Genomic DNA, 18,160 nt, shown 5'->3' with positions numbered 1-18,160 from the left:
CAGGGGGTTCCTGGAGGGAGGGTTTTTCTTTAATGGATGGTGGTGAAAGAGACAGACAAAGAGATAGTGTTCCTGATGAAGCTTACAACCGGGCCTGGCCCAAGGCCAGGGCCCTGGACAGGGACAAGAGATTACTGATTCTTTTCAGAGACTTCTGATGACAAGTATGCAGTGTTAAACCCACAGAGAAGGGGGGGGGGGGGGGTAACTGTCACCTGGGATGCCTGGTCTACGCCTGGAGTAACTTCCTTCTAAAAATAGTCCGGACAATACAAGTTAGGGATTTGTCTGTAGTGGAGCAAAGTGCAAGTAAGCCGATGAACTCCGTTGATTCCTGCTCGACCTTCTCGGGGAACCTTGTATTACCAGACCTGATACTCTGTGTGCTCTTCTGGCAGAAGGCAGTATATGTCTGTTCTAAACTGTGAGTACGAGATTCTTCAAGCAAGTCACTAACTTATAGTACAAGTTGCCCTAGCAGAGTTCTGTACTATTAGACAAGGCCCCAAGACGGCCCCTTAGCCTCATTCTACACAACACTTACGACAGATACATCAAGCACCCAAGCCAACTACCCTGTGTTGTCCACTAAGAGAAAGGAGTGTTCTATTTTTGTGATTATTTATTGCACCCTATCCTCAAATGTATAAGCTGTATTGCACTGAAGATCTTTCTAAGTAAACCGATCCTGTTTAAGTACCTTTACAAAGCCAGTGTTATACCTGGAACGGACGAACAGAAAACCTCCAACACCAAACTACACGGATTGTGGGGCGCAGGTCCAACAGTCTACCATCTCCTGATCCTACAGTAGGTCAGCCAATCTTCCTTTCCGCCTCTGCAACAGCTTTACCACATTAGCAGTCTGAGTCTTGCTAGACGGTAAGTATGGGACCACAAGGGGGCGGGGCAGGAAATGTCACTGCTTCTTTAGCACATTGTTAGGACAATGCTATTCCGTCCTGAACGTCTTGCTTGTGTCTGAGCGAAGTGGCAGGAAAGTTTGTTTGTTTGTTTGTTTGTTTTTTTGCTGCATGGTAATAATTACGAGTAATAAAGGCGATAAAATTGTTCAGCAAGAGGGGAAAAGTCCGAAGCTCCTTTACCAAAGTTAAGATCTTAACTTTGGTAAAAGAGCTTCGGTCTTTTCCCCTCTTACTGAACAATTTTATCGCCTTTATTACTCGTAATTATTAACATGCAGCAAAAAAACAAACAAACAAACAAACTAACTTTCCTGGCACTTCGCTCAGACACAAGCAAGACGTTCAGGACGGAATAGCATTGTCCTAACAATGTGCTAAAGAAGCAGTGACATTTCCTGCCCCGCCCCCTTGTGGTCCCATATTTCCCGTCTAGCAAGACTCAGACTGCTAATGTGGTAAAGCTGTTGCAGAGGCGGAAAGGAAGATTGGCTGACCTACTGTAGGATCAGGAGATGGTAGACTGTTGGACCTGCGCCCCACAATCCGTGTAGTTTGGTGTTGGAGGTTTTCTGTTCGTCCGTTCCTTTTGGATATCGGGAGTGGCTGCGGTCCTTGAATTTCATGCTTAGGAGTGTTGTGCCTCCGCATTTGCACAACCATACCAGGTGAGGGTTGCCGTGCACCCCTAATCCCTTTGCACCTTGTCCTTCTGATCCTCGCTATGGAGCGCTGTCGCCCTTTGTTTTGTCTATAGTGTTATACCTGGGGTGGGCATACCTCTCCCGGCCACTGTGCCAAGTGCCTAGTTGGTACACCCCAGCACCTAGCCCACTACTAACAACACCTAGCAACCCCAGGTTACTGCATATGTCTTATACAGAGCATGGCCTCATCTGTCACACAGTAACACAGTAAGGACATGTGCTTGTGGATTTCACATCAGATACAGTAATATACAGAATATAAATGATTCACATCTAATGTCCGGTTTCCAAGCTCCATCTAGTGAGTAAGACAGGAGGCAACAACGAATCTGCAGATGAACAGGAGAAGATGTGCTGATCTGTTCAGATACAGACGTCTGAAATAGCCCATTACTGTAGAAGGTAACAGAGCTAAATAATAAACCGAAAATACACGACACCACATGTGAAATATGATATGGAAGAATAGTGCATCTGTATATCACCAGTATATACAATGAGGAATCCTGGCCATACACATAAGGATAATTTTGGCCGAACCTTCCAATTTCTGCAGGATTGGCCAACCATCTAGCATGTATGGTGGCTCCAATTCTACAACTATACCAAATGGCGGGGGGGAGAAGGGTAGGGAAAGTTGGATTTTAACAAGCTTGATCTCTTTGCTGCTAGGGGAGACAAGCTGCTGCCACAGGTGTCTGGTAGGAACAGAGGTATCTGGCAGCAGCCCACATTCCTTCTTTAATATATAATAAAATATCTGGGCTCCAATCCAGACCTAATATCTGTGTTCTATAGATGATTTTATGTTACTAATAGACCAGGAGATTGCCACCTGAATATTAGTATTGGCCCTCATCTTTCCCTTGAGCATCTTCAGCCATAGATCCAAGCCCCCCGCCCCCCCTCCACCAACTTTACTTTTTCTTTTCATGGTCTCAAGACTAGGACAGTCTACTTTATCTAACCAAAAGGTTCTGACACTGTTGTTACAGTCGGAGCACCCGATGATTTCGTTAGACACATGGTCATGGTCGAAATACAAAAATAAATAATAGGGGATGAAATGCTTTATTCCTGGGTAGTTCAAGAGTCCTGTGGCTTTCCCTATGTCTAGAAGGACCACTTAAAGGGATTGTCCCACAATGTTAAACAGGTCTAAACTGATGCATTATGTGAAATTAAATTTCATATGTACTAATTTATCCCCTATGCGTCTTCTTTGTTTTGCCCTGTTGCCCTTGGTTTCGACCCTCCTAGGCCACTAAGATGGTCACACATGCTCAGTTCAACTGCAATCTCCTGGTCTAAAGTATTGGCAGGTTGATGGTTGGTACTCGCTTCTCATTGCACCCTGACGACCGTGACATCTTAGAAGGATCGACCGTGGCATCTTACCGGGAACGAGTACAAGAAGACTCCAAGAAACAGCAGCAGAATGAAGGCAATAAGGATGACAAGGATGAGACATCTGTATCGTCTCCACAGGATATACTTCAGGGTCTTGTATGGAGATGTAAACCAGAAGAATGACGTCTCTGGGCGCCTGAAACCAGATTGCACCATATATTATTTACAGGTATGGGCACTATAGGATGGGCATTAATGTGTTAATATAAGCAATCAATATTTATTTGATTAATACTCCATGTGTCCCATGTAAAAAAAAATATACATTTTCTATCTTATCAATGTCAGCCCTTAAGAGTAAAAATCTGTCTAAAGGTCCTGATAGATTTCAGTTGGCAGAACCCGCATTTCACGAGACCTCTCTCTCTGTGGCTTACCTCTCCGGTGCGCTGGAGAGACAGCTGACGTCCGTCTGTCAGTTATTGAAAGTGTATGGCCAGCGTATAGTCCCCTGAAAATTTGATACTGGTCCCAGGAAGGGTACCCCCTCTTACCTCTTCTGAGAGGACCAACAATTTAATTTGAGAATAGAAGATTAATGGTGGAAGAAGATCTCTGACCTCCGCCATTGCCAAGAATGAAGGGACTATAGGATGTATAAACACCAGACAACGCAAGAGTAGAGATGAGCGAACCTGGAGCATGCTCGAGTCGATCCGAACCTGAACTTTTGGCATTTGATTAGCGGTGGCTGCTGAACTTGGATAAAGCCCTAAGGCTATGTGGAAATCATGGATATAGTCATTGGCTGTATCCATGTTTTCCAGACAACCCTTAGAGCTTTATCCAAATTCAGCAGCCCCTGCTAATCAAACACCGAACTTTCGTGTTCAGATCGACTCAAACCCGAAACCGGTTTGCTCATCTCTACACAAGATCATAGACTTGTTTATCGATACATGTCATAGTCTGCAATGTGATTGATCTTACTTGGGGTCTTCTAGCCTGGGGTTCATATTCGGTTCATCTCGGCCATGCCCAGCTGGCCGCTCTTCATTGTCTTGCTCACTGACAATCTCTAAGGTCATTTCTATCTTTCCCTGAAAGACAGTGGATATAAATGGTGGCAGAAGACGGAATGATACTCAGTCATTGTATGTGACAACCACTATGCTGCTAGATATTGAACATTATAATAATCACAGATTACAGCAATGAGTTGATATCATGACTAGCCAATAATTAAGGTTGAGATGATTAGAGATGATCGAACATCGGAAAATCCTAGGTTCGATTGAACTCAAACATTCCCGAACCTTTCGCATTAGATTGCTGATGTCTTCCCGGTTCGTCGGGAAGGAGGAGCGTGCCCGAGTACCGCCTGGAATTCCAGGTCGTCCCCGGGCACGCTCCTCCTTCCCCATGGACCGGGAAGGCATCAGCAATCTAATGAGAAAGGTTCAGAAATGTTTGAGTTCGATCAAACCTAGGTTTTTCTGATGTTCAATCATCTCTAGAGATGATAACATGGCTTCTTACTTCCAGGCTCCTCCATTAATCACATGTAATTGCTGTGGGAAATCAGTAACTAGTATCACATTTCTCTGCAGCGTCACCACAGGCTGAATGAGGCATTACATAGTTGCTATAGAAGTTAATAGGCCTCCCATGTAATCCATGGATATTTGGGTCTTCCAAAGAAATGTTTGCTCCTTGCTTCTGACTAATGCCACATATGGGTTTTTGCCTTCCGCTAAATGAACACAGTAGGGTTTCTCTAGGTTGAACCTGATGGACTCTTGTCTTCTTTCAACCTTATTAACTATGTTGCTACGGTATGTAATGGAGAAAGGGATGATCCCTTCCTATCAACTAGGAATTACTTTATACAGTCTATTATTATGTTATGATGAGATCCTTACAGCGAGAATCTTCTCGTCACCCTCCATACCCGCACAGGGCCACCAGCCCTTCACTGTCTTCTGCTCGAATAGAGACACAACTTTGCCATTATTAATGGACTCGTCCAGCATGTCCAGGATACATTTTTCTGCCGTCTTGGCAGGTTTCGGCATCCGGTTCAGATCCAGCTGTACAGAACCTAGATGGATTAAGACAGATCTATGTATTCCTTGTAAGACACAAGGACACAGGACACAAATAGGTAGGTAAGACTACCATACAATGAACTATACCAAGGACCATAAATTGACCATACCAAGGACATACTCACCAGTAGGACAAAGGCCCCATCACCCTTTGGCATATTTTTAACCTATAAAGTCATAAAAAGGTATAGGAATAGCCGTAACAGTGGTCAACCTGGTCTTCTAGAAATTCCATGTGCCAATCCAAGTTGGTAGGTAGTGGTGGCACAGACTCGAGACAACCATTTGGGGCCCCTCTGCACTGCGTATATCCTCCTGCTCATCCCTGATTTCACCACCCTTATCCCTCTTTCTCCTCCATGGCAGAAAGCAGCTCCAGCTTCCGGACATTGAGATTGCTCTGGCTCAGGGAAGGATAAAAGGGAAGGAGGCAGCGGGAGCGGTGATGCCATTGTTTAGAGAAACCTCAATTACAATCACTTTAGCTTGGAATTAACATTTGATATTGTTCCTGCGCTGATTTCTTGGTACGATCTCAAAGCAACTTCACATAAGCTGCTATACATAAACCAGATGTGCGCTGGATCCCGTCGACATGGCTTCCCATAAAAATGCCTGTCTTTTTCATGGTAGGCAATGGTCATAGCGTAAGAAAAGTTGGCTAAGCCATTAAAGAAGCTTCTGTCAGCAAAAGCCACACGTTGTGTACCTCTGGAGCCTCGTTCAATCACACAGCCCTCTCCTCTGCCCAGTGTTAAAGGAAACCGGGCTCCTTGTTGATGTCATACTGGAACGCTGTGTAATGGGCTTTGTATATGGAATACAATCGCTTCCATTATCCGGGAGACGGCAGATAAAAGGACGTTGGATCAAAACACCCCTGCCCTCATTTCTAAAGAGTCCCGTCGTGAATAAAACAAGATGGCCTCCGAATATAGATCTAAGAAGTGTGGCGTAATAAAGTTTCTTAACACGTGTACTGCCGATACTATGAAACTTTTATGTGTTCTCTGCCGGGGGACAAAGGTGAAAACTATAATAAATTTATACGCACTCCCATGTATATAGGAACATTGCTCTCCCGAAATGTTGTTCCTTCCTTGGGACTTTAAATGGGTTATCCAGCGCTACAAAAACATGGCCACTTTCCCCCCTACTGTTGTCTCCAGATTGGGTGGGGTTTTGTAACTCAGTTCCATTGAAGTAAATGGAGCTTAATTGCAAACCGCACCTGAACTGGAGACAACAGCAGGGGGTAAAGTGGCCATGTTTTTGTAGCGCTGGATAAGCCCTTTCAGTCTTTGACTTCCCACTTGCCTTGACCGTCCACATGATAATCACATGAGCATATTATGGATTCAGTTTTGTGTCCATGTTACAACCTGTATCCCAACCCAACCATTGGTTCAATGACCTGAACTGGTAAGGATCCATGATGCTGTCAGGTCTGTTCACTAGAGCTATGGTTGGGCCAAGGTGTTCGTCCATAATATAAGCTGGGCTGTAATATACTTGTGTTAAAGGGGTACTCCAACTGGGACTCCTTTTTCCGCAATTGCCGGGTAGGGGGTGGCTAAAAACAAATACATCCACTTGCCTCCTCGCCTCCAGCACTGCTGCCTGCACCCAGCTACTGTGCCCCATGGTCTCTGGCCGCTTCCTGTTCTGAGATGTGACTCAATGGAGGTGAGATACTGTTACAGCCACTGAGTGGCTGAGAGGACCTGTCCACATCACGTCTCAAGTCCAGTCTCAGAACAGGAAGCAGTCAATGGTTAGCAGCTGAGGAAAGCTTTTTGTTATAGGCGAAACATGTCCTGTGTTATTTGTATTCTTCTGTGAATCGGCGATTGTACAATGAACTCTTCAAGCATCTATTGGTGAGTGCCGGGTCCATTGTTCTTCATATGTCAGACCAGGAAGTGGGTGGAGACCAGGAACCGGAGCAGCTCGATGCAGGCAGCAGCGCTGAAGCCAGGGAGGTACAGTAAGCGGATGTCATTATTTTCACCCACCTCTTCCCCCACAAAAATAAAATATAAAACAGGGGGTCCTGGCTGGAGTACAGTACAGTGAGGGCTGAGGCCCCATCCATATCCCTATACAATACAGTGAGGGCTGAGGCCCCATCCATCCCTCTATACAATACAGTGAGGGCAGAGGCCCCATCCATCCCCCTATATAGTATAGTAAGGGCAGAGGCCCCATCCATCCCCCTATACAGTACAGTGAGGGCAGAGGCCCCATCCATCGCCCTATACAGTATAGTGAGGGCAGAGGCCCCATCCCCCCCCCCAGCGGATGCTACTCCAGGTTGCAGATATACCTTCATTTCCCCGTAACAGAAGTACATACAGTATGTGTAACATATATTAGGACTATAAAGGCTAGAGACCTTGTCGGTAAGCATGTACAGTATATCTGCAGCTGTGTCTGCTGCCCTGTCTCCTTCCCCCGTTACATCGCTGCCTGTTTTACTCTTCTGCTGCTTCTTACCTAAATAGTCGTCAAAGGAGAACTTATCATTGTCCCATATCTGTAGGATGAGGAAAGGGGGGATTTTACTCTCAGTCTTGTCCGGGCTCCAGAAATGTTCCTGTAGGAGAAAGGCATATATCATGTATATATAGGGCACATCACTCTCACATCTTATTCAGCAGAAAAGAAGCATCACCCTAGGAAAGTTCTGGGTACACAGGCTACCAATACTTGATTTCTAACTACACGATAAGACACAGTAGGCCACCACATAAACCATATACCATGAGATATTATATATATATATATATATATATATATATATATATATATATATTAAAAAAAAAAAAAATATATATATATATATATATATATAATTTTTTTTTTACTATTTTTTTATTACTATTTCTATATGGGCTGAGAGAAGTCAGTGTGACATGGAGAGACAGCCTCTTCTGATAAACCTCCTCTGATCTGCAAAGTACAATGTAGGTATATGCACTAAATCAGGTGAGGTAAGTGGGGCTTTTTACGACTGACATATGAATACACCGATCCTTAAAAAAAATCCCCCTCCCCCCCCCCCATAGCTGTCTTTCCCATTGGGCAAGGTAGGCGGCTGCCCAGGAGCCCATGACTCATAGGGGGTTCCTCAATCCCCCCCCCCCCCCAAAAAAAAAAAAAAAGCTGAATGTGCTGCTCTGTGTCATAGAACTACATCCGCCCCCATCCCAGGACCATCCCTAACCACATCCCAGGACCACCCCTAACCACAACCGAGTTGCCTGAAGTGGCGTAGTTCCCCATTGCTTCCTTCTCCTAGCTCACGAGTGACGCCATCTGCACATTCAGCTGGCAGATGTCTACATGGGGGCAACTAAATATCAGGGCAACAAGGGAGATGTCTACATGATGGGGTGGGGCATTACCTATATGGAGGGTACATCTAAATTAGGGAATACTGTCACTGAACATTACATTATCATAAAGCGTGCGTGCGCCGGGTGAGGCCTCAAAAGCAGTGAGAGAGTGTAGCCTAGAGCTATGCAGGGAAGCGAGCAGGCAAGTCCTGGTGTGTCATGTGTAAGATTGCCCGGAGGGGGCTTAATGTGATTGGGTTGGGGACAACACATTTTTATCATAAGTGATTGAATTTGCTAGGAATGGTCTGGGGGAAGAAGTAGGGTGGCTTCATATGTGGCTGGGAAGGCGGAGAAAGCCTACTTGCCAACAGTCCTGATTTTTGAAAGACAATCCAAGGACCTGGGTTGAGGAGTGGGAGTTCTGCAAGACTGTTCTTTTCTTGGGATATATCCTCACTATAATAAGATCTCTTATTGAGAACTAAAGTCAACAGGAGAAAACTTAACTCTGTATTTTTTTTAAAGGGTCCGTCCAGTTTACAAAACTTATTGTCTTATACTCTATAAGTGACTTCTGAGTTAATAGATGGGGGCCCTTCTTCAGACAACACACCAATATGAATGGGCACCATGTAATACTTAATTTCCCCTGCGGTGGTGCTGTGGAGGAACTGAACAGGTTTCCCAACAGATTAGAGCTGATCGCTGGGGATCACTCTATGATCTGCTTATTACCACTGAACGCCAAAGCGGAGAACCTCTTTTACAACCACCATGGCTCCACCATGATGTTTCCTCGTACAAAGAGCTGACACAACTTCACAGTACGGTCAGACAGCCGGGCTTTGTGCTTGGCATGTTTCAGGGTTGGTCTTACCTTCTTAGACACTGAGCAGACCTGCTCCGCAGGAAGATAATCAAAAGGGAACACGAACCGCCAGTTAAAATTCCCTTCACCTCCCATAGACCTGTAGTGCACATCTGTTTTCTGTTTATTTTCCTCATGGCCTATCAGCCAGCTAGGAGAAGGAGAACAGGACAGCCGCGTTTACCTCCAGAGGAAGGATATTTGTATAACTTACACAACATGTCACTGAAACAAAGGCATTACTTTCATGTGAGCTCTGGAAGGGTAGCACCTATACCGGGGAGAATGTGTATATAACGTTCCGTGGCGTTATATAAACCAGTTCAATATGTTGAGAGTTCAAAGCGACTCTGGAGCGTGGTGACTCTGCGGAGAAACATACGGCTCATGACGGGAGGCTGGAGGTTACCGGGATCCTATTTCACTCTTCTAACTCTCTTGCTACTGTTGTGGGCACCGGAGGCTCGGAGGGTGTTATATCGGAGCCACAGATGCAGCGGAGTTGGGCTTGTTCACATAGGTTTGTCATGGAGATGGCGCCATGGGTCATTTGCATCGTTATATAAGACTGAAGAGAAATCTGTTACAGCTAGAAATGAACAAGCTTGCAGAAAGTCTGGGTTTTTACGAACCCAAGCAATCGGCATTTGAATCCCGCTGTGTGGATAAGGTGGATTCAGTAAAAGGAGTAACTAGAAAAGGGCTGCATCCACCTTCTCCAGGTAAAAGGATTCAAATGTGAACTTTTGACCGGTTCGCTCATCTCTAGTTAGATTATCTCTAACTGTATGATGCAGTAGAAGTAACAGTATTAAACAATCTTATCACTCGGGTGAAAAAGTAACTGCCCCGTAAACTGGAGTGGTTGCCCCCTTAATACCAATGAGAATGCAACTGGAAAAAATTACCACAGCTTAAAGAGAATATCCAGTCCCACAGAACTCTTAGGGTCCTATTAGAGGGGTCGGTCACGGCCTGATCAATAATGTAAACGAGCGCCGATCTGCGTTTACTGAGCCTATTACACGGCTCGATGATCAGCAAGGGCTGCACAGACATCATTAGTAATGTCCGTGCAGCCCTTGGCCTGAACTGTTAATACATTACCTCTCCACGTTCCCGGTCTTCTCCTGCGCTCTGCTCTCTTCCCGATGCTGGGAAAAGAGAAGAGAACAGAAGAACACCAGGAATGTGGAGAGGTAATGTATTACAGTTTATACAATCGTTAGCTGTCGGCCGCACATTGCTATTAGATGTAGTGATGCAGATACACACTGAAGGGGTCACTGCCCTTCGTTCTCATGGCTGCCAAGGTTTCCTAAGGATTCGGCCATTAATGTTTAAATGATGGGACAAGATGGGTAAGATGAAAGCTGGTAATAAAACTCCTCTTACCTCTTCACGTATATATCACTCATCTTCTCTCCCGTAACGCTTACATCATCCAGGATCACGTCTCTTGTGTTCCAAATGATGCAACGCAAGTAGAACCTGTTGGTGAGAACTTTTAATATAAAAATCATGGCGTGGGGTAGAGTGAAACAGAAACTCCTACACCAACATAGTAGAGACAGGAGGAACTGGACAGTGGTCACAGGAGCATTGTATCAAATACTGACTCCTCCAAAAAAACAACAAAGTGTCCTAAGGGTGCTGCAGATTTAAAGGCGTAAAGTTGTCTGTACACCTTCAGTCAACGGCCAATCCTCCCATCCTCCCCATATATATCTGGATAGCCAAGCCTGTGTCTGTTCACAAGAGAGAGGAGAGGAACACTGTCTACTCTAGAAACCTGTGCCTTTCCAGACAATTATGTCTATTGTCTATTCTAGGCCCCTTTGTTCCCCTCAAGACCCCTTTGTCCCACTCCAGACCCCTCTTCCAGACTCTTCTCTCCTTCTTTTGATACCTCTTTTCCCTCAAAATCCCTCTGTCCACTTAAGATACCTGTCTCCTTCAGATGTTCTGTCCCAACCAGACCCCTTTATTCCCAACCAGACTCCTCTATCGCCTCAAGACACCTCTGTGCCCCCGACACCTCTTTTTCCACCAGATCCATGTGTTTCTTTCAGACCTCCTGTTCCCTCCAGACCACTTAGTCCTCAACCAGATTTCTCTGTCCTCCCTAACATATCTGTCTCCTCTGTCTCATTCAGTCCTCCCTGTCCCCAACCAGATTCCTCTATCCCAGATACTGTACTTGGCTTCTCCAGACTCCTCTGTCCCATCTAGTCCCCTCTGTCCCCAACCAGATTCCTCTATCCCAGATACTTGGCTCCTCCAGACTCTTCTGTCCCATCTAGTCCCCTCTGTCCCCAACCAGATTCCTCTATCCCAGATACTTGGCTTCTCCAGACTCCTCTGTCCCATCTAGTCCCCTCTGTCCTCAACGATAATCCTCTGTCCTCCTTTACACGTCTGTTTCCCCAAACTCCTCTGTCCCCTCCAGATCCATATGTCTCCTCCAGACTCCTCTGTCCCCTCCAAATCCATCTGTCTCCTCTAGACTCCTCTGTCCCCTCCAGAACCCTCTGTCCCCTTCAGTCTCCTGCTTCCTCCTTTATCCCCTCCAGACAACTCTGTCCCCTCCAGATCCATATGTCTCCTTCAGACTCCTCTGTCACCTTCAGACTTCTGCTGAATCCTCTGTGCCCTCCAGGTCCATCTATCTTCAGACTCTTCTGTCCCCTCCAGATCACCCTGTCCCCTTCAGGCTCCTGCTTCCTCCTCTATCCCCTCCAGATTCCTCTTTCCCCCTGTCCCTCCTCTAAACACCTCTATCATCTGTAGACACCTCTTTTCCCTTCAGATACCTGTCTTCTCCATCCATGGACAGTTACACCATCACAGCTTCCCCCGGGGTTCCTTCTGGGACAGGGCAATGTACCCCGCTGCATAGACATAAGCTGGAGCCCTCCACCTGAGGTCTATGTTGGAGTCCTCCTCTCTCAGATGGGAGGCCGAATCACGACATGACTGAGACCTTACTTATTCTGTTCTTTTCCTTATGTCATAATGTGATTATTATTTTAGCCCTATTTTGTTCAGCCGTGCTATATCTGCTTGAATATGTCTTTCTCATTGTAATGGCGAGGTACAATTCTGGAAATTGATTTTTTTTTCTTCAAATAAAAACTCATGGAAACTCTAGTTGACCCTAGAAGACAGCTGGTTACCATATATCCATGGGAAAGGTCTTGTACCGGAGTGCCATATGTAATGGATAAGGATAAACATGACACATGGGGTTTTACAAGATTGTTACTTATCATATCGATTGAGCAACTTCCTCATATGGCGTCCACCTATTCTGCATTGTCCTCCCCCACAATCCCCCTCTATGGCAGTCGGCTCACTCAGATCCAATCTATTCAACAAACAAGAAAACAACGGACCTGGCACCACTGGGCGACTCCACTGAACCTCACACCACAAAGACAGCTGTATATTTACCCTGGATTATAATAGCCTCATTCTCCTTCCTTCTTATTCATACCTCTATACCATCCATAAGGGGTTAGACTTTATAAAATTCTGTCTAGAAGATACTATCTCCTGGTACTGTAAAGAACTCTTCCCTATACTAATGATGGAGCTGTCTTTCTTCCACTGTCATTACATACAACTTCCCTCCATGTGATCGTCCATGTGATAATACGTCCATGACATAGTCTATGTGATTCCTTACATATTTGTAAATCACTTCATTTAGGGACAGTGTTATCAGAAAATGACTTTTATAAATAATGCTTTAATGTTAAACATTTTTTAAGAATTTCCAGGGACATTTTTTCAAATTTTCCATTATCTATAAAATAAACCTGACATCTTGCAGTTTTCATTCTCACCACCAGGGCTAAAACTAAGTTGAGCCTTCCTATTGTGTCTGTGGTAATAAGAGGAGGCTGCTGTACAGTGATCTGTACAGCTTTGCAGCGTCATGTGACACCAGGAGATGGAGGAGACAACAGCAGCTCCCTGTGAAATGACCTCATCATAGGTCGCAGAGCGCGCTCGGTAATGTTTCACATTCATCTCAAGGTGAAAGACTCTGTCTATTGTCGTCTATGTCTATGAGTCTTGCTGTAAAGCATGTAACTAAATGCTGTTCAGAACAGCCGAGGCAATATGGCCGCCCCCACAACAAAGTACAAATAGTAAAATAACAAAAATTAGAAACAGAAAATAGAAACAGATTAGAATAAAAGAACAAATTTTAGTATCTGACTCTAATCAGTAAAAGAAAATGTAGGTGACACCTTCCCTTTAACCCAGAAAAAACTGCTCTAAAATCATGGCCACTAGGTGTCTCCCTTCCCAGCAATCTGCTGTTCCCTGTCTGTGGTTGGGAGAAATTCGTCTCTAGTAACAACTTAAGAAAGTTGGATTAAAGGAAGTAGAGATGGACCATATCATGTACAGTAGAGGGAGACCAAGAGAGACACAGAGACTACAAGCATAGGCTGTGTACCTGCAAGCTGGAAACCCCATCAGTAACCCCATCACCCCTAAATGTACTCTATGTTAACGTTCAGTATAAATCAACCCCCATCCAGTTCAGTGCACTCTCTCAGCACTAAGGAATATGTGATGTGATTGGCTAGTAAAGTAAGGGAGGAAGTCCTGCTTGTGTACTACTGGCAAACAGCTCAACTCTGATGCCACCCGCTAAAACGTAGAGGAATAAGTGTGCACCATGGAGGAGACTCTCAGCAGTTCATACAGTGTGGCTTCCAAAACTGAACGGCATATTGCAGATCAGGATGAGACTTGCAGATTGTCATTATAATATAATATTGCCTCTATTGTTAGGAATCCTAACATTTTATTTGCTTTTGCAGCAGCAATTTGGCATTGAGTGCTGCAATTCTGTATATTAGCGACTGGTTTAGTGTTATTTCTGCTTTTATTCTCCTATATACAGTACAATGTGTGAAGCCAATCTGTCAATAACCAATGCTATCAGTGAAGGCTTCACTACATGTATTCTTCACAGTCCTTTCTATACACAATGCTATATATCTCACCTTTTTGCTTTTCTAGGGGTTATGTTAAATGGCGGGCCCGGAGGTCCGAATGACTTGGGAAATAAGTCCACCCACATCTGCACCTTTCCCTGCAAGTACAATGTTACATGGATTAAAAACACAATAAATATGTGTATACACCACGTAGAGAAACTCCAGAGCTGCACTCACTATTCTGCTGGTGCATACACTGTTAGGCTATGTTCACACACTGGATTACTTTTGAAAAAAATGGCCTCTGTTCTTAATGAGAATAACGGCCATTCTTTTCAGCCTGGAGGGTATTGCATTGAAATCAATGCAATGCTGCCTGTTCCATGCACATGTCGCACCAACAACGGCCGTTATTAGGTGCGGCTGTGCAAAAAAATGTGCATGTTAATAATGGCCGCAGTTCCACATTTTAATCTTCCATGCACACATGGATAGAGTCTGTTCATCCGTGGTGTGTATGGAAATCTATGCTAATTTGATTTACATACACACCCAAAATGGAATCAGAGCAGAAACATTTAAACTCCCGCCAGTATTCGGCCAGTATAACAGCGGCCGTTGACAAGCAACGGCTGTTTTTATACTGTGCGTGAACATAGCCTAAGCATGCATTACACTACTTATGGAAGAATAAAGCATGCAACTCTGAAGTATATTTTTTATGCAAAAAACTGATTTAAAAAAATGATAAATTTGTGTGCAGTCATTTTGATCGGTTTTTCCAATGACTTCGATTCTAAAAGAAAAAAGGATAAAAAATGGATCAAAATGCATCCATGGTTGACCACGTTTTTGGGTACGCTAAAAAAGAGGATGCGTTTTGATCCGTTAATTGATCTTTTTTTTTTTTTTTATAAGGAAAGTCAATGGAAAAACATGAAAACGGATGCACACAAATGTATCTGTTTATTCATCTGTTTTTTTGCATGAAATGGATGGGGAAAAAAACGGTTTGCAAAGGCGCAGTGTGAAGCAGAAGGTAATAATACCACCTGATAATCAGCATTGGGCGGAGAATACAGAGATGAAACCTTGCACCTAAATAATTTACAAAACTAGAAATCTCAAAATATATCTATAGTGATATGCAGATTATATGGAGGACACGGGACAAGGCCAGACCCCGGCCGGAGAGTTACTTTAAGTGTTGAAATTTAAATTCTGTTCTCTTTTTTTTTTTTTTTTTTTAGTTTGGCTGAAACAGAATGAAAACATTGTGTAATAAGAATGAGGAAAATTATAGTAAATCTACGAGGGGGTAATAAATCTGTACAGACGCTTGTAAAATATACAGGGCTGGGGAATGTTACAGATGTTGTGCCAATGCACCTGCCCCGACCTCCTCACCGTGCCTCCAACCATCTTGTTATCAGGCGGATAGAGAGGTTGCTGCCTTTGATCTTGTGAGCGTTACAACAAGGTCCGCTGCATCTGTGTCCTGCAGCCATATATATATATATATATATTATATATATACACACATATATATGGGTCCATACCTGTTCTATATCAGGCTGCAGGGGGCTGTACAGGGATCTCGTCTCGACGTGTTCACACACCAGGGCTTGCTTCCGTAGGACGTGGAGAGCGAGACGTTCTTCTGGCGGTCCCAGATGTGGATTGGAGAATTTATTGTCCTCTGTTGGAAAAAAAAATAGGTAATATAATGATGGGTGATCGGAACAGTTCATATGTTGGTCTTTAAAGGGTATTCCCATTTTAATAAGTTATGCTCTTTCCACAGAATAGGGCAATCATAGGAGATATGAGGGGAGGGCTGTACACTGGGATACCCCGCAATCATAGGAGATATGGGGGGTGGGGGGAGGGCTGTCCACTGGGCTACCCCACAATCATAAGAGATATGGGGGGGGGGCTGTACACTGGGCTACCCCACAATCATAAGAGATATGGGGGGCTGTCCACTGTGAGAGGATTTCATAGTTCAGATCCCCACAGTATCTTAGTTATGCCATATCCCATGGACACTGTGCAGGGCCGGTTTTAGACAAAATGTGGCCCTGGGCAAAGATGAAGGTGGGGCCCCAAATGCTAAAACATTGTAGCAGCAATTTAAGGTCCCGATACTTTTTTGTCAGCGGTTGGCGCGCTGCTCGAGGTGGGGTGATCTTCTGTGACCTTAAATAAGACCCCTCTGTGCCCTATATAGTAGATAGGTCCCTCTGTGCCTCCATAGTACATATAGTCGGTATCCCTCTGTAGGTAATTCTTCTGGTAGTTACCTCCACCACCCAGTATGTAGTATCCACCAATATAGGAGGCATCTCACTGTAGGTTTTACACCTGTTAGCTAGCCCCCTGATAGTTGCCCCCTCAGCAGATAGCAGCTCCCCTGATAGTTACCCCCCCCCCCCCAGCACATAGCATCTCCCCTGTTCCCCCCCCCCCCCCAGCACATAGCATCTCCACTGATAGTTGCCCCCTCAGCAGATAGCATCTCCACTGATAGTTAAATGCCCCCCCGCCCCCAGCACATAGCATCTCCTAGGGCTGGGGTGATGTGGGCAAAAAATAAAATCTCGTTTTTTCTTTTCTCGATATTTTTTATTTATTTTTTGATGGGTGTAGTAGTATAGGCATAGTGGATAAGGGGTGTAGCAATAGTAGAAGCATATAAGATGAGGGGTGTAGTAGTAGATAAGGGGAGTAGCAGTTTTGGGAGTAGTAGTAGTATCAGGAGTGGAGGTAATAATAGCAATGGTAGTAGAGCAGTATTGGGGGTAGTAGTAGAGCAGTATTGGGGGTAGTAGTAGAGCAGTATTAGGGGTAGTAGTAGAGTAGTATTGGGAGTAGTAGTAGTAGAGCAGTATTGGGGGTAGTAGTAGAGCAGTATTGGGGTAGTAGTAGAGCAGTATTAGGAGTAGTATTGGGGGTAGTAGTAGGGCAGTATGGGGGTAGTAGTATAGCAGTATTGGGGGTAGTAGTAGAGCAGTATTGGGGGTAGTAGTAGAGCAGTATTAGGAGTAGTATTGGGGGTAGTAGTAGGGCAGTATGGGGGTAGTAGTAGGGCAGTATGGGGGTAGTAGTAGAGCAGTATTGGGGGTAGTAGTAGAGCAGTATTGGGAGTAGTAGTAGGGCAGTATTGGGAGTAGTAGTAGAGCAGTATTAGGAGTAGTATTGGGGTAGTAGTAGGGCAGTATTTGTGGTAGTAGTAGAGCAGTATTGGGAGTAGTATTGGGGGTAGTAGTAGGGCAGTATTGGGGGTAGTAGAGCAGTATTTGGAGTAGTATTGGGGGTAATAGTAGGGCACTATTGGGGGTAGTAGTAGAGCAGTATTAGGAGTAGTATTGATGGTGGTAGTAGTAGGGCACTATTGGGGGTAGTAGTAGGGCAGTATTAGGAGTAGTATTGAGGGTAGTAGTAGAGCAGTATTAGGAGTAGTATTGGGGGTAATAGTAGGGCACTATTGGGGGTAGTAGTAGGGCAGTATTAGGAGTAGTATTGGGGGTAATAGTAGGGCACTATTGGGGGTAGTAGTAGAGCAATATTAGGAGTAGTATTGGGGGTAGTAGTAGGGCACTACTGGGGGTAGTAGTAGGGCAGTATTAGGAGTAGTATTGGGGTAGTAGTAAGGCACTATTGGGGGTAGTAGTAGAGCAGTATTAGGAGTAGTATTGATGGTGGTAGTAGTAGGGCACTATTGGGGGTAGTAGTAGAGCAGTATTAGGAGTAGTATTGGGGGTAGTAGTAGTAGGGCAGTATGGGGGTAGTAGGAGGGCAGTATTAGGAGTAGTATTGGGGTAGTAGTAAGGCACTATTGGGGGTAGTAGTAGAGCAGTATTAGGAGTAGTATTGATGGTGGTAGTAGTAGGGCACTATTG

The 18,160-nt window shown here is 44.7% G+C and overlaps 1 protein-coding gene across 9 annotated transcripts in view; it reads right to left on the bottom strand.

The window, feature by feature from the left end:
• DYSF (dysferlin) overlaps window positions 1–18,160 on the bottom strand; it is a 203,515-nt gene that overhangs the window by 746 nt on the left and 184,609 nt on the right. For all 9 annotated transcript variants that reach the window (XM_069977165.1, XM_069977169.1, XM_069977161.1 and 6 more), the window contains 8 exons: window positions 15,818–15,957; window positions 14,325–14,413; window positions 10,693–10,788; window positions 9,307–9,448; window positions 7,585–7,684; window positions 4,903–5,081; window positions 3,971–4,080; window positions 3,029–3,176 (listed from right to left, as the gene is read on the bottom strand). In XM_069977165.1, the coding sequence (XP_069833266.1) occupies window positions 3,029–3,176; window positions 3,971–4,080; window positions 4,903–5,081; window positions 7,585–7,684; window positions 9,307–9,448; window positions 10,693–10,788; window positions 14,325–14,413; window positions 15,818–15,957 (1,004 nt within the window). The remainder of the gene's footprint in view (window positions 1–3,028; window positions 3,177–3,970; window positions 4,081–4,902; window positions 5,082–7,584; window positions 7,685–9,306; window positions 9,449–10,692; window positions 10,789–14,324; window positions 14,414–15,817; window positions 15,958–18,160) is intronic.

This window comes from Dendropsophus ebraccatus, chromosome 7 (assembly GCF_027789765.1).
Source record: "Dendropsophus ebraccatus isolate aDenEbr1 chromosome 7, aDenEbr1.pat, whole genome shotgun sequence".
Lineage (NCBI taxonomy): Eukaryota > Metazoa > Chordata > Amphibia > Anura > Hylidae > Dendropsophus > Dendropsophus ebraccatus.
Note: the sequence above shows the minus strand (reverse complement) of the source record. Positions and strands in the feature narration are given on the sequence as shown.